General features: G+C 48.5%; 2 protein-coding genes across 4 annotated transcripts; one reads left to right on the top strand and one right to left on the bottom strand.

Annotated features, from left to right (window-relative positions):
- Positions 1-996: 996 nt before the first annotated feature.
- Positions 997-11,856, bottom strand: ADPRM (ADP-ribose/CDP-alcohol diphosphatase, manganese dependent). Of its 3 annotated transcripts, none has more exons than XM_038371119.2 (4): positions 11,670-11,856; positions 9,435-10,089; positions 5,591-5,707; positions 997-3,789 (listed from the first exon to the last, which is right to left on the bottom strand). In XM_038371119.2, the coding sequence occupies exons 2-4, from the start codon at positions 10,063-10,065 to the stop codon at positions 3,494-3,496; spliced, it is 1,044 nt and encodes a 347-aa protein (XP_038227047.1). In that variant the 5' UTR covers positions 10,066-10,089; positions 11,670-11,856; the 3' UTR covers positions 997-3,493. The 3 variants fall into 3 exon arrangements, with proteins under 3 accessions (XP_038227047.1, XP_038227048.1, XP_043352398.1); XM_038371120.2 differs by lacking the exon at positions 11,670-11,856 and adding an exon at positions 11,204-11,341; XM_043496463.1 differs by lacking the exon at positions 11,670-11,856 and adding an exon at positions 10,733-10,828.
- A 1,655-nt stretch (positions 11,857-13,511) lies between these two features.
- Positions 13,512-25,512, top strand: LOC119842705 (protein SCO1 homolog, mitochondrial). Its single transcript, XM_038371122.2, has 7 exons — positions 13,512-13,671; positions 13,965-14,090; positions 14,509-14,599; positions 15,884-16,081; positions 18,552-18,644; positions 18,793-18,908; positions 24,503-25,512. Exons 1-7 carry the CDS (start codon positions 13,582-13,584, stop codon positions 24,632-24,634), a joined length of 846 nt encoding a protein of 281 aa, XP_038227050.1. The 5' UTR covers positions 13,512-13,581; the 3' UTR covers positions 24,635-25,512.
- The last annotated feature ends 377 nt before the right edge of the window (positions 25,513-25,889 follow it).

A 25,889-nucleotide genomic window follows, 5' to 3' on the forward strand; every position in this document is an offset into this window, starting at 1 on the left:
GCAACCCTAATCCAGGCACAATGCAGCGGGAAGGCCTGAGAGGAAGGGGTTGGAAAGTGACCCCGCTCCTCATTGACCTCACTGTGGTAGCTCCTATCCTGTGGGACTGGCTTCCCACTCCAGGTGTTATGGGAGGCTCCCCCTCTGCCAGTTGGGCCAAATTTGACTGGCACTGTGACTTGGAGCATAGGGTCGCAGCATCAGTCAGGGGTGGCCAGGCCAAATTTAAGTGGTGCTATGCCCCAGTCACATCACCAGAGCAAGGAACCGGGCTTAGTCCTGTAGAACAGGAGCTGCTGCTGCAGGGTGGGCTTGCTCTCCGTCCTCCCTCTGCCCCATACCTCCCACGCACAGTGGGCCAGGAATAGTATATGTTTGCCCAGGCCAGGGCCAGTGATGGATTAATCCAGCCCTGGATGGGGAAATCCATCTAGAATCTTTGGGAATTTGGGAAATATTTCACTAGACAACTGGTCATCCCCTTCTTTAGTTTTGTCTTCTCCCACCTGTTCTCCCAATAATCTTCACCATCTCTTCTCTCTACCATCAGTTTCCCTCCACCACTGGAGACAATCACATTGTACTATTCCTGTACGTACCACTTTCACAACACTGCAAATAGAAGCAAAGTAAAAAAAAACCATGAGAACTGCATGGCCTTTCATCAGTTTCTGATCAGTGATAGTATGAGAGTGAAAGTGGTATATGAAGAAAGCACAGTCATAAGCATTCAAGATTCTCTTAAAGAGAAAAGGAGTACTTGTGGCACCTTAGAGACTAACAAATTTATTAGAGCATAAGCTTTCGTGAGCTACAGCTCACTTCATCGGATGCATCCATGAATCCATGCATTCATCGAAATGCATCCGATGAAGTGAGCTGTAGCTCACGAAAGCTTATGCTCTAATAAATTTGTTAGTCTCTAAGGTGCCACAAGTACTCCTTTTCTTTTTGCGAATACAGACTAACACGGCTGCTACTCTGAAACCAAGATTCTCTTGTTCAACAATTTTTATAATTGGTATGGGTGGAAATGAGATGGCACAGAAGCAGGCTGTGAAGGCATAGGATACATGTGATCTTGCATCAAATTTAGACAGGGTGGGTGGGCACAGTGCACCAGAGAAGCCAATTGCTAGAAGCATTCTGCATCACAGACAAAATAAATCAAAGTAATAGCTTATTTTACTTATCAGTATGAAGCAGTACTCTTAATAGTGGCCTTTATAACAAATGAAAAAGGGTGCTTTTGACCACTACTGATTTTTAATCAGGTTTTAACTCAAACTAAACAAAACATTAACTTAATATTTTTACCCATACCAGCTATCAAAAATAATTTAAGCTCTCCATTAGTCTTAATTTACCACAACCATTGGTTTAAAGTACAGTCCTACTTTATGAATAGAGCAGGTGAGACCTATCAGAGGACTTCAAGCAAAAATCCTTCTAGAAGAAAGTGCCATCATCATGCTAAACACCACCTGCCTAATGGGGTGATGGGATGAACAGCTTCAAAGTACAAGTATAATTTTGATTTTTGTTTTGAAAGTCCCCCCACTCCAATATATTTAGCTTATTGTACTGACTTTTTGAGAAAATGCTCATGGACTATATATATATATATGCATTTATTGTTTAAAATAATTAAGTATATGAATGATACGCAGACCCTCCTAACTACAGAATTATTCAATAAAACTGTGTTCATACTCTAAGTAAATATTGGTTCTCTCGTATTTTAATTAACACATTTGCAAGACAACCCACCAACACTGTCAGAATCTAACAATAGGCTGTCCAAACCCTGATTAGGACTTTTGGGCACAACTGTAATTTAAGACAGTGGCTCTCAACCTTTTCAGCCTACTGTACCCATTTCAGGAGTCTGATTTGTCTTCCATACCCCCAGGTTTCACCCCACTCAAAAACTACCTGCCCAGTAGCTGTTCTGCAATTTCATATTTGAGTTCTTTCAGAACTCTTGGATGAATATCATCTGACCCTGGTAACTTATTACTGTTTAATTTAATTTGTTCCAAAACCTTCCCTACTGACACCTCAATGTGGGATTTGTCACATAAAAAGAATGACTCATGTGGGAATCTCCCTCACATTCTCTGCAGTGAAGGCTGATGCAAAGAATTCATTAGATTTTCCTCAATGGCCTTCTCTTACTTGAATGTTCCTTTAATACCGTGATTGTCCAGTGGCCCCACTGATTGTTTGGCAGGCTTCCTGCATCTGATGTACTGCCTTTGCTAGCAGGTCTTCAAATTTTTTTGGGGGCTGTCTAATTACACTTACACTAGACTTGCCAGAGTTTATGCTCCTCTTTTCCTCAGTAGGATTTCACTTCCAATTTTTAAAGGATGTCTTATGGCCTGTAACTGCCTCTTTTACTTTGCTGTTAAGCCATGGTGGCATATCTTACTGTTTTATTTTTTTATTTGGGGGTATATATTTAGTTTGAACATCTATACAGTATTTTAAATAATTTCAATGTGGCTTGCAGGCATTTCACTGTTGTGACTATTCCTTTTAATTTCTGTTTACCTAGCTTTCTCATTTCTGTGTAGTTCCCCTTTTTGAAGATAGATGCTACTATGAATTTCTTTTGTATACTCCCCCTACAAGGATGTCAAATTTAATTACATTATGGCCGCTATTACTCAGCGGTTCAGTTATATTCCCATCTTGGAGCAGACCCTGTGCTCCACTTAGGACTTAATCAAGACTTGCCTTTCCCCTTGTGGGTTACAGGACTAACAGATCCAAAAAGTAGTCATTAATGGCAACTAGAAATTTTATTTCTGCATCCTTTCCTGAGGTGACAGGGATAATGTCCCTGAGCATTTCATCTATAAAATCATAAATCCACTCCCTAGACAAAAAGCCAAAAACATTCAAAGGAATCTGGTTTTTAGAGGTGCAGAGTATCTACAATTTCTGCTGATTTCAGGAAGCAAACTACTGGCAGGCTGAAGAATATCATCAATGTTAGTGTTTGAAAAGAAGCTGAATCACACCTGATGGGGATAAGATTTGCATTTCATAACACAGTGTGACGAATAAAGATGCACTAATAACTCCTTGTTAGTGTTATCACATACCCTTTAACGCTGTTGGTGCCTTTTGTGCCACAATAAATAACAAATTGTTCACCCTTAACTCTTTCAAGCAGAAGTTGTCCAAATCAAGTTGCATTTATTTCAGACTGAGTTGCGTTGTTGGCTGTCCCTTCCCTGCCCTACAGCAGGAAGCTAGACCTTGTTTCTTGCTTCTTGTAGAAGTAAAGGTTCTAAGAGAACCTCTCTGAGAGGCGAAGGTGGCAGCATTGAGGCTCTATTTATCAGGCTTGAAGCTGTAAGCATAATTGTGCAGATTTTCTATAAACAGAAACACCATGGCTGCAATGGTCAGCTGTTATTTATTAAACTAACAAATTTCTGGAGCACTGTCTGGATCACGCACAATTGTATTTACAGCTATCCTAATGCTTTGTGTAATACATTACTTTGTCTGGAATTCTACCTCTTCCCTTTAATACCAGTTTATCATCGTAGACATATATCGTTCCAAAGGCCTGGCTCTGTGGTGGAGTTTCAACAATCCCTTCCAAAGTAAGATGGTGGACTCTGTGAGAATCTAAATAATAACCACCATCATGGAGGTGCCCTGCGAGAAAGCACACCACACACTGATGAGAATGGATGACGGAAAGGGCATCTTTATAATTCCAAGCAAGGCAAACACTCCCTGTAGAACCTGGATGAACAGGAATGTGACCTGCAGTTGGAAAAAAAGCAGAATAATGGTAAGAGACATCACCGGTGACAACCACGGTTAAGAGTGTTTTATATCATCTCCCTACCTGGAAATCACTGATAGATGCTGGAATCTTAGGGGTTTGTAGTGCAGTGAAACCCCTAGAACTTTTCTTTAAGTTTGGGGTTTTGCGCACAGGATGTTCAGTCACACGGAATAATGAGAACGCTCTCTATCTCTCAGGTTTCAGAGTGATAGCCGTGTTAGTCTGTATCAGCAAAAAGAACGAGGAGTACTTGTGGCGCCTTAGAGACTAACAAAATTATTTGAGCATAAGCTTTCGTGAGCTAAAACCCACTTCATTAGATGCATGCAGTGGAAAATACAGTAGGAAGATAGATATACACACACACACACACACACACACAGAGAACATGAAAAAATGGGGGTTGCCATACCAACTCTAATGAGACTAATCAATTAACTAATCAAATAATAGCCAACCTTAATTGATTAGTCTTGTTAGAGTTGGTACTGCAACCCCCATTTTTATGTTCTCTGTATATATCTTCATCAGATACATGTGGTGGAAAATACAGTAGGAAGTGGGTTTTAGCCCATGAAAGCTTATGCTCAAATAAATTTGTTAGTCTCTAAGGTGCCACAAGTACTCCTATCTCTCAGGTATTTCTAAGGTATCTAGGTAGTGAATCCCAGCTGAGTTATGCTCACAAGACCATTGCCTTGGGTCATCAAATCTAAAACTGCGCACTGAGGCTATGTCTACACTACAAATTATTTCAGCATAACTTACATTGCTTAGGGTTGTGAATAATCCACACCTCTGAGTGACGTAAGTTATACCGACCTAAGCAGCAGTGTAGACAGCGCTATGTTGGTGGGAGAGCTTCTCACGCTAACACAGCAACCACCTCTCACAGAAGCAGGAGTTATTAAGCCGTAGAGCCTCTTCACTGCTGTAAATGATGCAGTGTAGACATAGCCTGAACATCATAATGGCAGCCTCCAGAGGGGCCTACAGCACTCCCTGCTGGAAAAACATTCTGATTTACACTTCTATTCACAAAGCTCATATAGTGTAAAATGTTCTCATCACTCTTTACCAGACGTAAAATGGTTACTAGCTTAAGGGTGGGGCACGTCCTTGCTCCAGTTATGAAGCATCCTCAGTGAGTGTACCTGGTTTTGCTGGGCAGCCAGCTCATTTGCCATGCCCTTGCTCTGGCTGTGCAGTTGGCTTGGCAGACAGTCCAGCTGCATGGTTATGTGGAGGTGTCAACTAAAGCCCAAGGAGAGGAGAGGAAGAGAGCTCCCACTATGGCTATTGCTGTTCCATGGTCCACAGCAGTTCAGGTGTTTTTGGTGCACAGTGCCTTTCACTGCCTAGGGCCCCAATCCCTAAATGGCTCCCTCAAGGACTGAACTCTAAACCCTGGGTTTAGCAGGCCAATGCTCAACCACTGAGCTATCCCTCCCCCACATTGCTCCCCTAACACAGCAATTTCCAATACCCTGCAGCAGCCTACTGCCCCCACCACCACCTAGGACCCCTCAAATCTGAAGCCCCCTTTCTTGCCTCTGTCCAGCACCATCTCCTCCTCCTGTTGTGGAAAAAATGTATGTGTGAGGGGGAAACTGAATGACTCTAGAATATAAGGTATTGGTAGGAAATCCTACGAGTGGGAAAAATTGTAGTACCCCACTAGAGTAAGTGCAGCATCCCATCAGTTTATCACTGGTGTTTATTCCTTCACAGATGTCTCAATTCACATGCATTCACACGTACAAAAAGCAGACTTACCCACAACCACAACTTTCTCTTGATTAGTGTCAGAGAATGTAAGAACCTCATTGAACCAATCCAGCTGTGCTTGGCTAAATCCTCCATTGAACTCTACAAATTGGGGTTCAGCAAGTCCTGTAATGAAGAAAGAAGGTCAAGCACACACACACAACAAATAGCTACTTCCCTACCTGCTTTGGTTTTCTATGGACATCTGTGCTTAGGATAAACAGCTTCCTTTCCCCTGATAGGCTCTTATGTATCTTGTGCCTCCAAAAATTCACAGTCTTCATGAGTAAATGAGGGAAAGTGATTTACTAGTAATTTTGCTTTGACAATGCCACACACACAAGATTCCCACTCTTGCATCACAGCAGCCTACCAGAACACAGGCCAGAACTTCATGAGTGGCTTTCTGAGCTAGCACTTGGACATGAGTCCTTTGCTTGTGTTGAATTCCAGCTGCCACAGCTTCATCTAGTAGGGTTGCCAACTTTCTACTCGCACAAAACTGAACACCTTTGCCCTGCCCCCGCCCCTTCTCCGAGGCCCCGCCTCCACTCACTCCATCCCCGATCCCTGTCGCTCGCTTTCCCCCACACACATTGATCCCTGTCGCTCGCTTTCCCCCACACACATTCACTCGCTCATTTTCACCGTGTTGGCTCCAGGGGCTTGGGTGTGGGAGGGGGTGAGAGCTCCGGCTGGGGGTGCTGACTCTGGGGTGAGGCCAGAAATGAGGAATTGAGGGTGTGGGAGGGGGCTCCAGGCTGAGGCAGTGAGGGCTCCAGCTGGGTGTGTGGGTTCTGGGGTGGGGCCAGAGATGAGGGGTTTGGGGTGCAAGAGGGGGCTCTGGGCTGGGGGGTGGAGCCAAGAGGTTCAGAGTATGGGACGGGGCTCCGGGCTGAGGCAGGGAGTCAGGATGTGGGAGGGGGTACAGGCTCTGGGCGGGGGTGTGAGTTCCAGGGTGGGGTCAGAAATGAGGGGCGGGAGATCAGGGCTGGGGCAGGCAGTTGGGGCTGGGAAGGGGGTGAGGGGTGCAGGCTCCAGGTGGCACTTACTCCAGGTGGCTCCCGGAAGCAGCAGCATGTCCCCTCTCCGGCTCCTACGTGGCAGCGTGGCCAGGCAGCTCCGAGCGCTGCCCCGTCCACAGGCACCACCCCCACAGCTCCCCTTGGCCACAGTTCCTGGTGAATGGGAGCTGTGGAGCTGGTGCTTAGGGCGGGTGCAGCACATGGAGCCCCCTAGCTGCCCCTACACCTAGGAGGCAGAGCTGGGGACATGCAGCTGTTTCCGTGAGCCATGTGGAGCCACGACAGGCAGGGAGCCTGCCTTAGCCCTACTATGCCGCCAACCAGACTTTTGACGGCTCACTCAGCGGCCCGGTCCCTTTTTGACCGGATGTTCCAGTCGAAAACCATTTGCCTGGCAACCCTATCGTCTAGTACCATCTACAGGAGAGAAGCAATGGCTCCTCTAAAATGCAAACTAAACAAAAGCATGAGTGTGAATTTTTCAAAAGATAATGGCCATCTCCTGAATTGAAAAAGTGTGACAGCAACACACCCTTTTAGGACAGACTTACAAACCCAGGGGAGGTAAGGGTGAATCTGGTGTGATATATTCAAAACAGCAGAATTATGGAATTAATTTGCCCATCTTTAAAGACGCATTACACACAGGATTCCCACTCTTGAACAGTAAACAGCTCAATGATGTCTCATGCTAAACTGATAAATGTATTGCAAGTAGCAGTAAGAACAGAAGGAGGGTCCAGCAAAGAATAAGGCCCAATCAAGAAACATTGCAAAGACAGAGCATACTCCATAGCTGACCTATAGCTCTTAAGTGCTAAGAGTGATCCCATATTCCCTTTCAACGCTAAAGTTAAGTGAGATAAAGTGAGACTTCTCTGAAATATTTTTATAAATCCTGTGTGTGCCTAAGTTTTCCCTACATTTTGCATGGCTACCCAGTAGGGGAAAAAGGACTAAGTTTGCTCTCAGGGTAGGTTAAGAGACATAGGTGTATGTCTGTGTTGCCTACCTGTCCGAGCCTGAATGGGCCATTAGAAAGGACTTGCTGAAGCTGACCCCAGATCAATGGAAAATCCAGGAAGACAATGAAAAACCCAATCTCCAGGACGCTGGCATCTAACAACCAATGACCCAGAGGGAGATGGATTTTCCCACCTCTCAGCTGGGAAGCTGAGCAAAGATTACAGCTTGAGAACAAAGGACTAGAGAGATGTGAGATGGGGAATAAAGGGTTAGTTTCTGGAAGAAGTCTGGACTCTCATGTGGGAACTGATTAAAGAGGTCCGAGGGAAGCTTGATCTATACTACACAGATAGATCGATGTAAGCTGCCTTGTGTCAGCCTAGCTATGGAAGTGGCTTTATGTAAATGTGACTCCCGCTAATATAAATGCCTCTCTATGTCGATTTAATAACACCAGCTTCCCAAGCAATGTAGTCGCAGTCGACGTAATGAAGTCGACAAAATGTCAGTGTAGACACTGCATTGCTTACGTTGACTGTTACTGGCTTTCAGGACCCATTTCACAGTGCCCCCCACTGATAATACAATCGATTCAAGTGCTCCTGGTGAGAGAACACGCTTCTGACACAAGGAGCCAGGTGTGAACACACATAAATGATTTAATAACTGCAGTGCCTGTACGCCAACGTAAGTTAGGTTGACATAATTTTGTAGTGTAGACATGGCCTGAGAGGGAGAGCCAGAGCCAGAGCATGGGGTTCGTGGCAGCTTGGCTGCGCTCTGGGGTAAGCAGAACGGGCTGTGCTTTAACTTTCATTTCTCTATGCTGACCTAAGGTCTTTTAGATTCTGTAGCCAGATGACTAATAAACTGTGTTGAAATGACTGCCTGTGTTGCTGTAACTCACTGAGTGCCCTGTGTTCTAAAGGGGACAATTCAAGCCTCCTGCAGGAGTCTGGCTTGGTTGGATTTGCTGCAGGAACCCATGCAGAGAGACAGGGTTAGCTGGTGCTGAAGGCCCTGCCTGTGGACTGTCGGTCCTGGGCGCCCAGCATACTAAAGGGGTCACTCCAGGAGACTGGTTACAGGCTAGGGCAATAAAAGCTCAATAAACGTATGTCAGAACAAGTATGCAGCTGTCTGTAAACGCACAAGGCTTGTACCAAGATTTTTGCTGCAGGATTGTCAGGCAGTATCAGTTGAAAGAGTACCTCTATGTCCTTCAAACATTTCTGTGTCTAGAAAGAAATGAGACACAGTCTAAGGACTACAGTCAGTTCCAAATCAAAATCTAGGTTAGTGGTTCTCCAGGTGAAAAAAGAAACAAAACTGTCACTGATAAAAAGTTCTGCCTCTATCATTCATCACAGATATTCTAGTCCTTGGAGAGTTATTTGAATGAAACAGCTTATTCAGATGGCATTGAACATACACTGCCCAAAGTTTGCTCTGGAAACTGTATGGGTGACCCAAAGACAATGCCTTCTAAACATAGGGGTGAATACAATGGCATATGTCATGTTGGATTGTTGCCCCAAAGAAGTTTTCCTGACAGAAAAAAGATAATGGTGTCTTGGTATAGAACTTGAAGAAGGGACTTTTGCCTAATGGCCAGTACCTCACACGACAAATCTAAGAGCTAAGAAAGTAAATTGACGCCCAAGAGTGGGAATTTTGTGTGTGTATTATGGGAAAAGAACGTACCCTTACTCTGTGGTTTGTAGGATCAAACGAAGCTCACACTGATTTATCACCTAGTAACATATCTTACATTAATTATTAGTCTTTCTACTATGAAGAGGAATATTATCTGAAGCAGAATTTTGGGAATGCATGTTAACCTCTCTCAGGTAGTGCAATACCTATGGGACTATTCAGATTCTCATTTGGGTTTTTCTCCTTCAGCAGCTTCAAAGAATCCTGATATTTTTGGGTCGATTTATCCCTCCCAAGGATACTTAAATCATAAGCATCAAGTAAAATGAACCGAAATTTTGGGACTGGGCTAAAATGATAAGCATAGTAATGTTCTTCAGCAGTGTCTCCAGGACAGTCCTGGTCTCTGGCAGCAGAGCCAAGGAAGATCTGGTCTTCTAAAGACTTGCTGTTAAGTTCAGATTTTGTTAAATAGTCTCTAGTAAAGTTGTATAATTCATGATTTCCCCATGTGTGATGGATTGGGGCTCTAAGCTTTTTAAACTTGTTCATAACTCTTCTCAGAGCACTTTCTGATGTTTTATGTTGGGCATTAAAACCATCAATAATATCCCCAAGCTGCAGTACAAATTCAAGTTGACTGTCTTCTTTATTCCACTCATCAACTGCGCTCTGGAGAAGGTGAAGGCTGTGTCTGTAGTATCTCCTCCGGGACCCCCAGAAGTTATAACCATCCTCTAGATCAGCATACTGAATATCTGCTATGACTCCAAAGGAAAAGCATATCTCAGAGTTCCCGGTCAAGGCTCCAGGTCTCCAGGTAGGAGCTGCATCCATAACTGTCAACCAGGCTCCCAAAATCTAATGCAGGAAAAAAGAGAGAAGAAAGACTCAGTTCAAAAAAAGCTGGGTGCTTTATAAAAAGAAAAATCAGAGGCAACAACCAGAAGAAACAGAGAACTCTCTCCAAATTCATTTTTATACAGCTAGAGACCTGCAGAACTCTTTGGCATGAGTTGTCACTTCAGAAAAAAGCAGAAGCATTAGGAGCCTGCCACTCTTGAAAAAGGCAGAGGGGGCAGGGGATTGCACGTTTGTACCGTAATAGTCATGTAATATTCCTTCAGTATGTGACATTCCCAGATTAAAAACTATGTTAAACTAGAGTTCAAGTTAGGAGTATGTATTAGTAATTTAAGGGTAAAAACATTGTAAGGATGTTGTAATTATCCCCAAAATAAGCACTACCAACCCAAGAAATTCAGAGTTAAGGTTGAGTTTAAAAAATAAACCCTACTTATTAAGGATGTGGTCCCAGATTAGCTTAAACTGATTTTAAAAGACAATTAGCTCTCATGGCTGAGGAGAAAAGCTTGAAGCTGGGAATCCCAAAGGCTTAAAAACCAGAAGGCAAAAAGAATCCAACTTTTATTTTTAAAACTCTCATGATTTTTAAGCCAATTTCATGATTTTCTGAAGGTCGATTCATCATTTTTGAACACACAAGGTTCCCAGTACTGTGCTCAGAACTTCTATAAGCCAGGGCTCCAGTGGTTGAAGCTGGGCACCCAGAAAGGTGCATCATGCAGCCAGAGGCCAGCCGTGGAGGGTTTAGTTTGACTGGTTAAGCGGGGTTCTGGCAGAGGCAGGGATGAAGCCCAGTTCTCCAGGTCAGTTCTGGAACCACAGTTCCAGCCTCGTTTGCCACAGGTTGTGCATCGGCTTGGTGCCCGGCATTGCATGGGCCAGGGGCAACCTCTGGGAAAGAGCAAGGCCTGGGGGGGGGGGGCAGTGGCTGGTCATTTGTTCTGGGCTGAAAGGGAGGGGTAAAATGCTAATCATAGTAATGTTGTCATGGTAACACAAGTCACCATGCTATGATGTCACTTCCCCAATCTCTGGCGTGACATCATCATACCCATGGTAATGGGGAACAGTGACATCACCCTTCAACTAATGTTGTTTTTGTTCTAACCCGTTTCCCAAGGAGAAAAGTTTTGCCAGGTGCAAGGTTTTCAACTGGAAAGTCCGGTCGAGAAGGGACCTGGTAACGTCCAGTCGATGTACTGGCCGGACATCAAAAGTCCGGTTGCGGCAGGGAGGGGGCAGGCGCCGGGTCATTCGCCCCAGCTCCCCTCCGCTGGGGCCAGCTCCCCTCCGCTGGGGCCAGCTCCCCTCCGCTGGGGCCAGCTCCTCTCCGCTGGGGCCAGCTCCTCCCTGCAGGCAGGCTCCTTGTCGGACCGCAGCAGCTCCCGCTCGAGCCGCAGGGGACGGGAGGGACAATCCAGGGCGTGCTGCGGGCCTTGGAGGAAGAGACAGGCAGGGGCGGGACCTCAGGGGTCCGGTTACCAGCAACTAGAGAGGTGGCAACCCTCGCCCGGACCCCATCCCACTTCCGAGCCCCCCGCCCTCCGCACCGAGCAAGGCTGCGAACTACGAACCTGGCTCTGCCCGCGCTTGGCCCGGCTCTAGGGCTGCTACCCCGCCACGATTGCCCTGCAGGCTCCAGGACCGCAAGGTTAACCCGCAAGCGACGGCTGCCATGCGCTGAAAGCTCCAGCAACTGGCAACCCCACGGCCGGGCCCCGCGGGAACGGAAACTGAAGGACGCCGGGAGCTGCGCGGGGGCGGGGCTAGCTGGCGGTGACGCCGGAAGTTGCGCGGGGGGCGGGGCTAGGTGGCGGTGACGCCGGAAGCTGCGCGGGGGCGGGGCTAGGTGGCGGTGACGCCGGAAGCTGCGCGGGGGCGGGGCTAGGTGGCGCGGACGCCGGAAGCTGCGCGGGGGGCGGGGCTAGTTGGCGCGGACGCCGAAAGCTGCGCGGGGGCGGGGCTAGCTGGCGGTGACGCCGGAAGCTGCGCGGGGGCGGGGCTAGTTGGCGCGGACGCCGGAAGCTGCGCGGGGGGCGGGGCTAGCTGGCGGTGACGCCGGAAGCTGCGCGGGGGCGGGGCTAGTTGGCGCGGACGCCGGAAGCTGCGCGGGGGGCGGGGTTAGGTGGCGGTGACGCCGGGAGCTGCGCGGGGGGCGGGGCTAGTTGGCGCGGACGCCGGAAGCTGCGCGGGGGCGGGGCTAGCTGGCGGTGACGCCGGAAGCTGCGCGGGGGCGGGGCTAGTTGGCGCGGACGCCAGAAGCTGCGCGGGGGCGGGGCTAGCTGGCAGTGACGCCGGAAGTTGCGCGGGGGGCGGGGCTAGCTGGCGGTGACGCCGGAAGCTGCGCGGGGGCGGGGCTAGGTGGCGGTGACGCCGGAAGCTGCGCGGGGGGCGGGGCTAGTTGGCGCGGACGCCGAAAGCTGCGCGGGGGCGGGGCTAGCTGGCGGTGACGCCGGAAGCTGCGCGGGGGCGGGGCTAGTTGGCGTGGACGCCGGAAGCTGCGCGGGGGCGGGGCTAGCTGGCGGTGACGCCGGAAGCTGCGCGGGGGCGGGGCTAGTTGGCGCGGACGCCGGAAGCTGCGCGGGGGGCGGGGTTAGGTGGCGGTGACGCCGGAAGCTGCGCGGGGGGCGGGGCTAGTTGGCGCGGACGCCGGAAGCTGCGCGGGGGCGGGGCTAGCTGGCGGTGACGCCGGGAGCTGCGCGGGGGCGGGGCTAGTTGGCGCGGACGCCGGAAGCTGCGCGGGGGCGGGGCTAGCTGGCGGTGACGCCGGGAGCTGCGCGGGGGCGGGGCTAGTTGGCGCGGACGCCGGAAGCTGCGCGGGGGCGGGGCTAGCTGGCGGTGACGCCGGAAGTTGCGCGGGGGGCGGGGCTAGGTGGCGGTGACGCCGGAAGCTGCGCGGGGGCGGGGCTAGGTGGCGGTGACGCCGGAAGCTGCGCGGGGGGCGGGGCTAGGTGGCGCGGACGCCGGAAGCTGCGCGGGGGGCGGGGCTAGCTGGCGGTGACGCCGGAAGCTGCGCGGGGGCGGGGCTAGCTGGCGGTGACGCCGGGAGCTGCGCGGGGGCGGGGCTAGCTGGCGGTGACGCCGGGAGCTGCGCGGGGGCGGGGCTAGTTGGCGCGGACGCCGGAAGCTGCGCGGGGGCGGGGCTAGCTGGCGGTGACGCCGGAAGTTGCGCGGGGGGCGGGGCTAGCTGGCGGTGACGCCGGAAGCTGCGCGGGGGCGGGGCTAGGTGGCGGTGACGCCGGAAGCTGCGCGGGGGGCGGGGCTAGTTGGCGCGGACGCCGAAAGCTGCGCGGGGGCGGGGCTAGCTGGCGGTGACGCCGGAAGCTGCGCGGGGGCGGGGCTAGGTGGCGGTGACGCCGGAAGCTGCGCGGGGGGCGGGGCTAGGTGGCGCGGACGCCGGAAGCTGCGCGGGGGGCGGGGCTAGCTGGCGGTGACGCCGGAAGCTGCGCGGGGGCGGGGCTAGCTGGCGCTGACGCCGGTGGCAGGATGGCGGCGGCGGCGGCGGCTGGGCGGGTCTCTCTGCTCTGGGCGCTGGGACTCTACGTTCCGGGACGCAGGGGCGCGTGGCGGCGACCGGTGAGGGGAACTTCCGGTCCGGGGAGCCGCGTCCCCTGGGGCCTGGCGGGGTCCCGCTCCCAGCGCTGAGCAGCCTGACCCGGCTCGACTCTACCTGGGGGCAGGTGTCCACGGCCAGGGCCTCGCCGTGTCCCAATTGCTCCCCTCCCCGGCGGGCGTCGCCCAGCCCCCGCCTGCGCCCCCCTCCCTTCCCGGCCGGGCCCCGCCTGCGCCCCCCTCCCTTCCCGGCCGGGCCCAGACCCCCCGAGCAGCCTCGCACCGTAACCTCCTGGTCATCTCCTGTCTCTCTCTAGCTGCTCGCTGTCAGCCTTGCTCGCCGCTCATCATGCCGGGATCTCCCCGGTTCCTTGTGGGTGACTCGCCACCTGGCTACTGCACCTCAGGGAGACAAAGCGAAGACGGGCCCCTCGAAGCCCGGGGTAAGGAGGCCACGTTCCCAGTGGCGGCCATAGCCGTGTCCTTAATCTAAACTCAAAGAGGGGTTGCGGGCTAAGGCCTAAAACTCCCTCATGTTCCTTGTGTGTAGCAAGCGGTGCCCTGCCCCCCTGGTCAAGGGGGAAGCGAGGGTGGGGAGGGTCCCTCTGTGGCAGCCATAGCCGGAATTTCTCCCCTGTGTTGATAGTCTCTCAGCGATGGCTGCATTTACACAGTACCCGGGTTTGGTTTTTGTGGATTGGTTCTTCAAACAGGATTGTGGTTGATCTCACAGGTATTTTTGTCATATGGCAAGAGCTGGGTGTTTATTTCATAAACACATACTTAGCACTTTTCTATGTTTTAAAAACATTTAGTTGAAGATGGTGAAGTTTAATTTGTATGGAATCTTTCTCCTAGTAGCCAGTTTCCTGGAAGTCCTTGGCACTCACATTTGCAATTGGTGGAGCTTTATTGGCAGGAATGAAATACTTCAAGAAAAAAAAGGAAGAAAGTATGTATATGTTACATTATCATCCCAAAACCTTTGTCATTCCCCTTCCAAGTCTTTATAGCTGTGCAGATAAAAAGATCTTGTGGCCATGCTAGTTGTGGTACTGCTGCTTTGAAGGGTGACAACTAGGAGAGATTGATAATCTTGATTTTAGCACACTGCCTATCAGTGTGCTAGACACCTCACCAACACATGAGATCACAAAAAGAAAAGGAGTACTTGTGGCACCTTAGAGACTAACAAATTTATTAGAGTATAAGCTTTCGTGAGCTACAGCTCACTTCATCGGATGCATGAGATCACGGCTCTCTATCCAAAAGAGATTCTGGTCTAAATATACATGGAAATAAGATGCAGCACAAGACTTTTTGCACAGTCTTTTTTCTGTTATGACCTATTTTACCCATGTAGTTTTATTATCCTTTTCCTTTAGCGTTTAACTCATGGTCATTTGCTCTTTGATTGTCAGTTGGTATTTTTACCCTATGTGTGCATATATACATATTTTTATACCATTATCTGTTTTCAGTTTATTCAGTATTTTATTTTTCCTACGTTTGTTTTGATTTCTTTTTGCTCTTTTAAAGTCCTCTTTTAAAACTTGTAGTTTTGTTGGTTTATCTTAAGTTGTTATATTGTACCTATTATTGTGGTATGCAAGCATTACACAAGATTAAAATATAAAAGCCCAGAATGAAAGTGTATGTGTCTGTTTCCCCAGGGTGTGAAAGTATGTGTAAGATTTTTTTAAGAGCATAGATTCTCAATTCTGATTTTAACCCCTGTATGCTTTTTTTAACCACTTACTGTTTAATGCTCTTTTTATAGTGAACACTTAACTAATTCTTTTCTCCTTGTCTTGATACTGAAACCCAGTTAGACGTGGCAGCACAGCAATTTCCCTTCCTCCCTTGAGTCTCTAAAAGATTCCTGACTCTTAACTGCAGGTGTTCCATCCCAGTTCATGTTTCCTGACTTCAGCATATGAGCTTCAGCGCCATCTTGATGATAAGCTCCTTTTGGAGCACAGTGGGATATAGTTTATATGGAAAAATATCGCAATATAAAACTGTTCTGTTTACTATAAAGTTGTCTTGTCTAGTCCTGGGTTTATATTTTGTAGTGGGCTTTGAAATTCAAAATGTTACATTACTGTTGTCCTACTAGGAATATTTGCCTTTGAGAGCCTTATGACTCAAACTGTCTTTGAATGGTTTCTGGGATCCTTTGTCCTCTCGTGTGTGGCACAGCTGGTAGTAACCTCCCATTGCTGTCTGGTTTCAGTGCTGGAGAAGGAGCAGAAGCGGGCTCTTGGGAAGCCATTGCTGGGAGGCCCTTTCTCACTTGTGGATCACCAGGGACATCCCAGGAGCCACAGGGACTTCCTAGGCCAGTGGGTGTTAATCTACTTCGGCTTCACGCACTGCCCCGATATCTGTCCAGAGGAATTGGAGAAAATGATTCTAGCGGTGGATGAAATTGGTAAATGAATCCAGTCAGAATTCTAACTCTACATGAAGTGCAGCATTTTTTAAGTAGTGAAATACTACAGTGCTTCTCCCAGCTTACTAAATGGCAGTGGGACCAGCTTCTTAATGTATGTGAAAATGTCTCTGCATTGCTTCACATTAGATGCACTGTTATAGAAGATCAGGTCAAACAGGGCCTCATGCTTTGATCTTGGGGGAAGCCTCATATTATAAGGCATGCTCTGAGTCAGTGTTGGGTTCCTATAGTTTTTTATATTTGGCACTACCTTTGGGATGTGGCATGGACCTGCTAGAAGAGGCTTTTCTTGTTAATGAAACATAGTAGTGACTGCTAACAAAGAGCAGCTTCTTGATTAAAGAAAGGCTGGATCTATTCTGGAGAACAGATCTCTCTTGGGATAGAGCTTTGTCTACATTAGAGAAATCTTCCCCATTCATCCCTCTGATTCAGTTGAAAAACATCTTATGTCCATGTGCAAAAATGCCAGGGAAGCAGCAATCAGTATGACTTATCCCACTATCTTATAGGGGCCATACCTGGGGGGCTTTGAATTGGCTGTATACATGCCTGTATGGTGCTGCAGTTCCCATTTCTGGGGTTGGGTTGAGGTGTCCCCTATAGACCTCTCATGAATCTTGCAAACATTCCTGTTACAATTTTACCAGTAACATTAATTTAAGAGGAGGTACTGTCAATAGGTGAAAGTTCCTGTGGCAAAGATCTTGGCTCCACAGGACAGGGATCATCTCCAATACTCTGCATGTTCAAAACTTCCTTTCAACCGAAAGGTTCTGCAATGGATGCTCTCTTTTACCGTCTTCAGTATTTCTTGGGTACAGAAGAAGTCTAGCAGAATGTTTAAAATCCCAGCTACTTGTCCCTGTGTGGCACTCCCAGCATCAGTGAAGTTGGGCCACTTGATAGGGTGTGATTGTAGATGGCAGGCTCAGTGAGGTCCACATCTGCGTGTTGAGGAGGGAGATTTGGGCCTCCATCAGCACCTTGAGTAAAGGAGGAAAAGCATGGATGGTAACTGCTGGCAGGATGGAGGCTTTCTTAGCAGGAAAGAAACTAATGTACTCTGGTCAAAGGATGAGGGAACGAAGAGGGCAGAAAGGTGAGTCCAGCTCTGTTGTGACAATGGGGATGACTGAAAGATGGCTCTGGGCCAGGTGGATTGTAGGATCTGTTGACGATGGGTTCCGTCAGCTTCTCCAGAAGCAAACCTAGTACACCTCTACCCTGATCTAATGCGGCCCGATATAACACGAATCTGGATATAACGCGGTAAAGCAGCGCTCTGAGGGGTGGGGCTGCGCGCTCTGGCGGATCAGCGCGTCTGTGTCTGACATGCTGCTCTGAGTGGTGTGTTAGGGGTGCCGGGCTGGGCCTGAGGGGTTGGATAAGGGGCAGAGGGTCTTGGGGGGCAGTCAGGGAGCAGGGGGGTTGGATGGTTCTGCGGGCGGGGTGGTCAGGGGACAGGGAATGGGTGTTTTGGATAGGGCGTGGGACCCAGCGGGCCGGGCGGGGGTGTGGATAGGGGTCAGGGCAGTCGGGACAGGGAGCGGGGGGTTGGATAGGGGTGGGGTCCTGGGGGTGATTAGGGATGGGGGGGTGTCTCTGGAGGGGGCGGTCAGGGGACAAGGAGCAGGGGGGCTTAGACAGGGGGTGGAGTCTTGGGAGGGGTGGGGGGGTCTCTGGAGGCGGTAGTCGGGACAAGGAGCGGGGGTGGTTGGATGAGTTGGGTTCTGAGGGGTCAGTCAGGGCGAGAAGTGACTTAATAACGGAAATGTTCAAGGCCAAAGCAAGTTCGATATAATGTGGTTTCACCTATAACACAGATTTTTTTTGGCTCCCGAGGACCACGTTATATCGGGGTAGAGGGGTATATTGAGGAGAGGCAGATCACCCTTTCCCCTCTAGGAATGTGCAATGCTGCAGCAGCAAGTAGCTTGTGCTGCTACTTGTGGTGCTACTGCAGCAGGAGCCTTCCCCGATGGCTCGGTGATGTGACATTGCTCCCTTGGAAGGAGGAGGTAGCAGGATAGGTGGTGAAATGCAAAATACCATCTCCTTTCAGCAGGGCGAAGTGGTTATTATTTCTCAAGCTGCTTGATCTTGGTTACAACATGCATTCCTTCCACCTCAATTGGCTTGTCAGCCCTAGTAAATAGAAGTAAGGTCTCCATGTGAGGAGAAGGGACCCCCAGGTCTGACGCAAGGGTTTGGAGAACTCCATTTTATCTCATTGCACTTTCTCCCTGGCCTTTAAAAAAGTTCATTAAATGTTATTTAAGCTGCCCAATATCATTCCAAAGTGGTCACCATTTCAGTCTGTGCCAAAAAGGGCCTCCTATACTCACTGTGTATTATAAGTTTTGCAGTATCCTCATTGTGGGAGATGAGCTGTGGCATTGGGCCTGTTGAGAGCAATATTAACTGTTAACCTTTGTGGTGACAGACAAGATCCCATCTCTGCCAAATGTGACCCCACTCTTCATTACTATCGACCCAGAGAGGGACACCGGAGAAGCCGTTGCCAGATATGTTAAAGGTACCATTTGCCTTTCTCTTTCTTGCATGGTGTAGCTGTTCTGTACTCATTGCTTTCTTTTGTGACTAAAATGAAGGCTGGGCTCTACCAAAATTGGTTCTGGGTGACAGGAACCTTAGCATGGCTAATGTGTTGCATTTCTGTTTAGAATTTTCTCCCAAACTGGTTGGACTGACTGGTACCAAAGAGCAGATTGAGCAGGTGACCAGAGCCTATCGTGTGTATTACAGCTCAGGCCCCAAGGATGAAGACAATGACTACATAGTGAGTAAAAGCAGGGCTTGTGCCCAAGTGCTCTATTATTCACAGATTCATTCACTGATTTTAAAGCCAGAAGAGATCATTCTGATAATCTAATCTAATATCCTGCATAACAAATGCCTATATTTATTGCTACTACTAAATGTTTAAATTAGGGGGCTTAGTCCCAAAGACCTAAACTGGGACCAACGTACCATTGTGCTGGATACTGAACAAACACAGATAATGGGCATGTCTACATCTACACAGCAAAGAAAACTCAGGCTTCAGGGCTTGGGCTGCAGGGCTCTTTCATTGCTGTGTAGACTAGGACCAGGGAGGGTGGGGGGGTCTCAGAGAGACCAAGCCTGGAAGTCTGCACAGCAATGAAACAACCCTGCTGCCTAAGTCCCATGAGTCCGAGTCAGCTGGCATGAGCCAGCTGTGGTTTTTTCTTTGCTGTGTAGACATACCCAAAGAGGCATTTTCTGCTCCAGTGAGCTCATGTTCTAAAGGAGGCACACAAAAGGTGGGCATGGGGAATAACCTGCAGAAACATACAATTCATGGTTATGAATTGATGTGAATTTAACTCCACGTTACATTGTTTTGGTCTCACTTTTAATTCGAAGTAGAGGTAGGGTGAGGAGGAATGGCAGGAATTGGGGATTAAGGCAGTAGGAAGAGGGATGGTCAGATCATCGCAGCCTAGCTATGATCAACTGGCAGGGTTTTTGGTAGGTGGAGGTGGGATTTGAAGGAAGATAAGTCAGTGTCTACAGTCAATAGGAGAATTTCTGCATGTGTAAATTTCAGCATGGGAGAAAATGTGGAGCTGTTTAAGGATTGGTGCACAGTAAAGCCTGGGAATATTGGCATTGTGAAGGGAGGGACTGACACCACAAGTGACTAAATTAGATGGGTGGAGGCAGGGTAGTATTGTGAAAGATCTTAAAGGTGAAGACAAAATTCTTGTGTTTGTGGAAGTATGGGGAACCAATGGAGAACTCAGCAAGGGGTTAAGTAGTCCGAGTGATGAGCCAGGAAGAAGAGTTTTGCAACAGTGTGTGGATTTGAGGCATGTGAGATTGCAATAGTCAAGACCAGAGAAGAGGGGATTATAGTAGTCAAGATACTAACTAAGGGCTTGGATGAATTTCAGCGATACGAGCAAAGGGAGAAGGGTGGATCTAAGGGTTGTATGGGAAGAATCAGCAAGCTTTAGAGATGTCCTGAATACACAGAAGTCAAGGACGACACCTAGGTTATAGGCCTCAGTAACTTGGAGGAAGGTGTTGTCCACAGTTGTTGTGGTGGGAAGGGGAGGTGGCAGATCAAGAGTTTGGTTTTGTCTTCTGAGTTTAAATTGGCAGCTGGATATCTGCAAAGATATCAGTTACTGAGATATGGGATTAAAAGGAGGTGGAGAGCTTCCCCACAGAGAGGTAGATGATTTAAGGCTGTGTTTGCAGATAAAAGCATGTAGAGGCAGTGGAAGAAAAGTGGGCCAAGAACAATGACCAGGGGAGGGGGATGCATTGAATGAGATATTGAAGGAGTGATCAGAGAAGTAGGAGGGAAACCGTGAGAAGATGGTGCCAGTGTAGAGCTGGATTTCAAGAAGGAGAAAGTGGTGTCAGTAGCCAAGAGGAGGAGGATGGAGTAGTAGCCCTGAGACCTGACCAGGATGAAGTCACTAGGGGTATGTCTACACAGCAGTGCAAGGCTATGGTTTGCAGGGGTTCTCGAACTTCATTGCACTGCAACCCACTTCTGACAACAAAAATTACTACATGACCCCAACAGGGGGGACCGAAGCCTGAGCTGCCCAAGCCCCGCTACCCAAAGTTGTGGGGCCAAAGCTCAAGGGCTTTGGCTTCGGCCCCAGGTGGTGGGGCTTCGGCTTTGGCCCTGGGCCCCAGCAAGTCTAACACCAGCCCTGGTGACCCCGTTAAAACAGGGTTGCAGCCCACTTTGGAGTCCCGATGCATAATTTAAGAACCACTGGATTAGTGGGACTTAAGTCAGCTGAACTGTGTCAGGGAACCCTGGGCTTGAGCGTCTACATTGCATTTTAACCCTAGGTTAAGGATTTTCCGACCTGTGCTCAAATCTAGGGCTCTGGAATCCACACTGCAGTGCACTGACCTGAGTCAAAGTAACCCTAACCCAGAATGCCTAGGACCCTCCCCACCCCCGCTCTGTCGTCACTCGAACCCGATGCATGTGGTGCACAGTGGGGAAACTTTAGTGCCCACCCTTTTTCCTAACTGTGACAGTGCTGTTGACGGGACTCGGGTCCATAAGGAGGGCCTGAGTACATAAACTGCATAATTAGTTCCTTTGGTGGCTGTGTCAGTAGAAAGCTTTATACCGGACTCTACCATCTAATCTGAGAATTGGGCTCTCCCCCTCTACGCAGAGTCACATTGGCAGGAAAATGCCCATGTGTACCTGTTCTGAGGATAATTAGGACATCAGTTTCTGGGGCTGCCAAACTATTAAAATGAAACTTTGCAACTTTTAATTTTTAAAATGGGCTGTTCAATGAAGGTGTTTTTGGTTAGTTGGATATGAAGGATATCCCCAGTACTTTGAGTGTAGTGTTTTCCAGAACCCTCCAGGGATCCCTTATCCCTACCTCAGCTGTACCCCAGGGGGCAGGGATAAGGGATCCCTGGGAGGCTGTGGGGAAGTTTTGGGACTGGCTCCCACTCACCACCCTGACACTGGTTAGGCATCTCTGAACACACAGCCCCAGGGAGGGCAGGGGCCCCCGGGAACAAGGGACAGAGAGCAGAGCGGGACCAAGTGGATGCCCTGCAGGGAGCAGGAGCAGCTGAGGTGTTGGGGGTCATCCCTTCTATCACCATTCTGAGACGGGAGCTCTGCTGCTCTCTCCCGCCCTCCACAGGGCAGCTGCTTAGTCCCCATTCTGCTCTCTGGCCCTCCCTGGGGCTGCATGTGCAGGGGTGCCCCAGCAGCATGCACCAAAATCTGGCTGTGCTCTTGTCACCAGGAAGCAGCTCTCTTTGCAAAAAGCTTGTTTTGAACAGTCTCCATTGAAAACTCTTCAAGACCTCTGGTAGTGTCTGTGCAGACTGGTGGTGTTCAGCAGACAATGGGTTAACGCTGATCTGAGCTGCTGGGTGCAGGCTGTTTGCAAAGGGAGGTGTGGCTTCCATTTGCAATAGAGTGCAATAGACAGCACTGCAGATTGTCGGCATAGAGAGAACTAAGGAAGTTCCCCCAAGGAACTCCGGGATACATCTGGAAGACTTCTGGGGCTGTCTGCATACAGGAAAGCAATAAAGCTCGGACCCTAGATCCCAGCTTAACGCAGGCTTGGACCCTCCAGTCCTGCAGGGTCCTGGGACCTTAGCTTTGAGCCCTAGGTTAACACAATTGGTGTGTGGACGCAAGGGGGGTTAGGCTCAAACCTGGGCTTACATTGCTGTGTGGACATACTCTAGATATGTTGGTGAGAGCAATTTCAAAGAGCTCTTCTTCAGGTATGTGTAAGGTAGAAGAGGGTATGTCTACACTGCAGTGTAAGCCCAGAGTTAGTGGAAGTGGAGTTAGCTGACCTGTGTTAGGAAACCCTGGACTTGAGCATCTATGTTTTGTTTTTTAACCCTACATGAAGATTGTTTTCTAATCTATGCTGGAACCTATGGCTCTGGATTCCACACTACAGGGTGCAGACCCAAGTCAAAGTAACCATATCCGAGTCCCTAGCAGCACCATTCTCTTCCCAAAATGTGGCTGCTCTAGTCCTAGGACTGTGGGAAAACTTTACTGCCTGCCCTGCAAGTTACAGGTAGTTTGAAGCAGCTTGCTTTGCAAAAAGCTTGATTAGTTTGCTCTCCATTGCAAACCCAGGAGGCTTTCTTGATAGTGTGCTTGCAGATCGGTGATCAGAAGAAAATGGGTTCATGCTGACCTGAGCTGCTGCCCTTTGCAAAGGGTCGGTGGCTTCTGTTTTCAATAGAGTGGATTGCAGGTTGTTGGGATAGAGAGGGCTAAGGAAGTTGTTCCATGGAATTGTCATGAATTTAAGTTCCCAGGCTCATCTTTTGAAGGTGGTGTTCAGGTTTCTTTTGAGGACAAGTACTGAAAGATCAGATATGGAATAATCTTTGTGAAAAGTGTTTGCCCAGGGTGATATGGTGTTTTTGTCTCATCTTTTTTCTGCGCAAGTTCATTCTAGAGTGTAGTGATTGTCTGTCTGGTTGTGTTCACCCACACTTCAAACCGTTCATGCATAACAATCTAACCCCCAGTTATCCACTTCATTTCAAGTGACCTGGCCTCTTGCTTAACAATCTGTCCCAACCTGTGTTTAGCTCAGTTACTCTTCTTCCTTCCCCAGACTTGTGTAGCTCAGAAGCTTGTATCTTCCACCAACAGAAGTTGGTCCAATAAAAGATACTGCCTCACCCACCTCGTGTCTCTAATATCCTGTGACTAACACGGCTACAACAACACTGCATGCACTTTTAATTGTTAATACTGAACCAGGTTTGTTTTGAAGTTTCAAAGATTTGATGCAGCTATGAGAAGTTTTTAATAAAAATACAATTCGTCTCTGATGCCGCTAACACTTTATGTGCACGTCTAACTTCAAGCACATGAGTAGCCCCGCTGAAGTTAGTGGAACTGTTCATGTAAATCAAGTTAGGTACCCTTGTAAGTGTTCTCAGGATCAGGGCCTTAGTTTTCAATACTTTGCCCATAGCAATCTTGTAAAGCTCAGAGAAGAGACCCTACCAGGAGACAGGTTTTAACTGAGTTAATTATGTTTTAAATTGCACTAGCACATATTTTAAAGACTTTGGTAAAGTCTCCATCTGATTTACATAAATGATCTTTTAAAAATAAATTAAACCATTTTATATTGCCTTGATTTAAATCTTTCCACCCTGCTTGAAAGGCAGCTGAAGCTTCTTTGAATGCTAGCACAGTGTAGCCAGCAGAGGGAGCCTCATAGCAGGATACAATGCCTTTCCCCCTACACACAAGGCCTTCTCTCCATAGCTCACTTTTCTCAGTAACGTTATTGCCCTCACTATCTGTTCTGAGAGTGAATTTGGTTTACTGGAGCATCCCCACCGCCATATCCCTTTGATTTACATCAGGTGAAGGTCTGGATCCTGAGTGCCTGTCTCACTGCAGGAGCTGGGGTTGTAGGACAGCAAGGACTGAGAGGGTCTCGCAAACATTGAGCTCCGAGATGTTAGTCCGGCAGGGGCAGAAAGAAGTTCTCTTAATCTGGGCATCAGAAAAGCTGGGAAGGGGGAAAACAGGTCAAGCCTCATTTTCTCATCCCATCTTGTCCTCTGTACTTACTCTCCTTGAAGACTGGCATGGGGGAAGCTGCCTACAGCTCCTGCAAGGCTCTCCTCCTTGCAGTGCCTCTTCACCCTGTCTATTTACAGCTTGTTCTCAAATTTCCTCCTGCTTGGCCCATTTCTAGTCTGTAACTAGCATCTGTTCTTGTTGGTAAATCTCCAGTCAGAGATAATCGGATGGAAAGGCTAATCAGGGCACTAACCCTTACTGCCCTCTGAGTGGTGCTCAGGGCCTGCAGCACCAATTTGCTCTCTGCTGTCTTACAGGTGGATCACACAATTATTATGTACCTCATTGGGCCAGATGGAGGCTTTGTGGACTACTATGGCCAGAACAAGAAGAATTCTGAGATTGCCACTTCTATTGCTGCACACATGAGACAGTATAAGCCCAGCTAAAATACAAGATCTGCAAAGAATGTTGCAAAGTCAAACTGTAAGGCAGGCTCCAATGGGACTGGTATGTCTTTGCTTTCAACTGCACTGAACTTATAAGACTGTCCTTATGTCACATATTTCCTCTCCAAATAAGAAAGGTACATTGTGTTTATTTCTGTGAAATGTAGCTGCTTATCAGAAATTTGTACATAACCTTTCCCATTGGATGTATTTGGCAGCGATGACCATGCTGCAGAATAAGGAACTCGTTTGGGATTCTTATGGAACAGGGGAGCAAAGAATTTAAAATTTTTACAAAACTATTTTTGTTGGTGAAGGTACCTCTGCATTAGTTATGCCCTCACTTTTGGCAAGAGATAAGTGAGAACTGCTCTCTGCAGGGAAGGTTGTTCTTTGGTGTAAGTTGCTGACACTTTGGCATCCCAAAGGCTCTTTCCCCTTCTCTTTTCTGCAGTGACTTTTGCTCTTGCACAGACATTTTTAATGTTCTGTCTACAGTAATGAGCCTTAATAGCAGTCCTACCCTGTGGTTTACTGGAGAGCGCTGAAGGCACATCCTCTTCCACTTGTGGGACCAGCCCTGTACAATGACTGAGTATCTTTGGGCTCGAGCCCAGGGATGCAGCATCATTTCCAGGCAAGGTTTCCAATGTCCTAATGTAGAATGGTGTTACTCTTACTAGTAATGAAATAGGTTATGAGTTGGGGATGGATTTTCTTCTGGTGTAACCAGCTGCCTGTAGCTTTTTAGTCTGACAGTTATGAAGCACTGAATAATGGAGTGGAGGAGTGATCAGCGATTGGTGTATGGGCCCAAGGCTGTTGATTAGGTAAAATGTGTGCAATGCTCTGATTGTAAAATAAAGGAATGAATCTTATGTTGCATGCGGTTAATTTTCGTGGATCTCACGGCAGCTATCAAATCTGAATACCATCTTCAAAGGGAGCAGAGTGAGTGTCACGTATATCCAGTGCAGCACACTGAGAGCAGAGAATGCAGCGACTTTTCACTGTGTATTGACGGTTGCTTTGAATAGGCTAAAATCCATATTTAAATGGGCATGTGAACAATCCTGGTCAGAAGTGCACAGTGCAGTCTTATGGGTAGTAGAGTGGAAATGTGTTCCTTGTCACTCTGGCACATCCACAGCAGAGAGGCTTCTCTCTCAGCTTGGCAGTCTAAAGCTGTCTTGTACGGTTACTATGTTTTAAAGAGCCTGAGAACTATTGCCAAGCCTGATCAAGATTTGTGTAT

The sequence above is a fragment of the Dermochelys coriacea genome, chromosome 14 (assembly GCF_009764565.3).
Source record: "Dermochelys coriacea isolate rDerCor1 chromosome 14, rDerCor1.pri.v4, whole genome shotgun sequence".
In the NCBI taxonomy this organism is placed as follows: Eukaryota; Metazoa; Chordata; order Testudines; family Dermochelyidae; genus Dermochelys; species Dermochelys coriacea.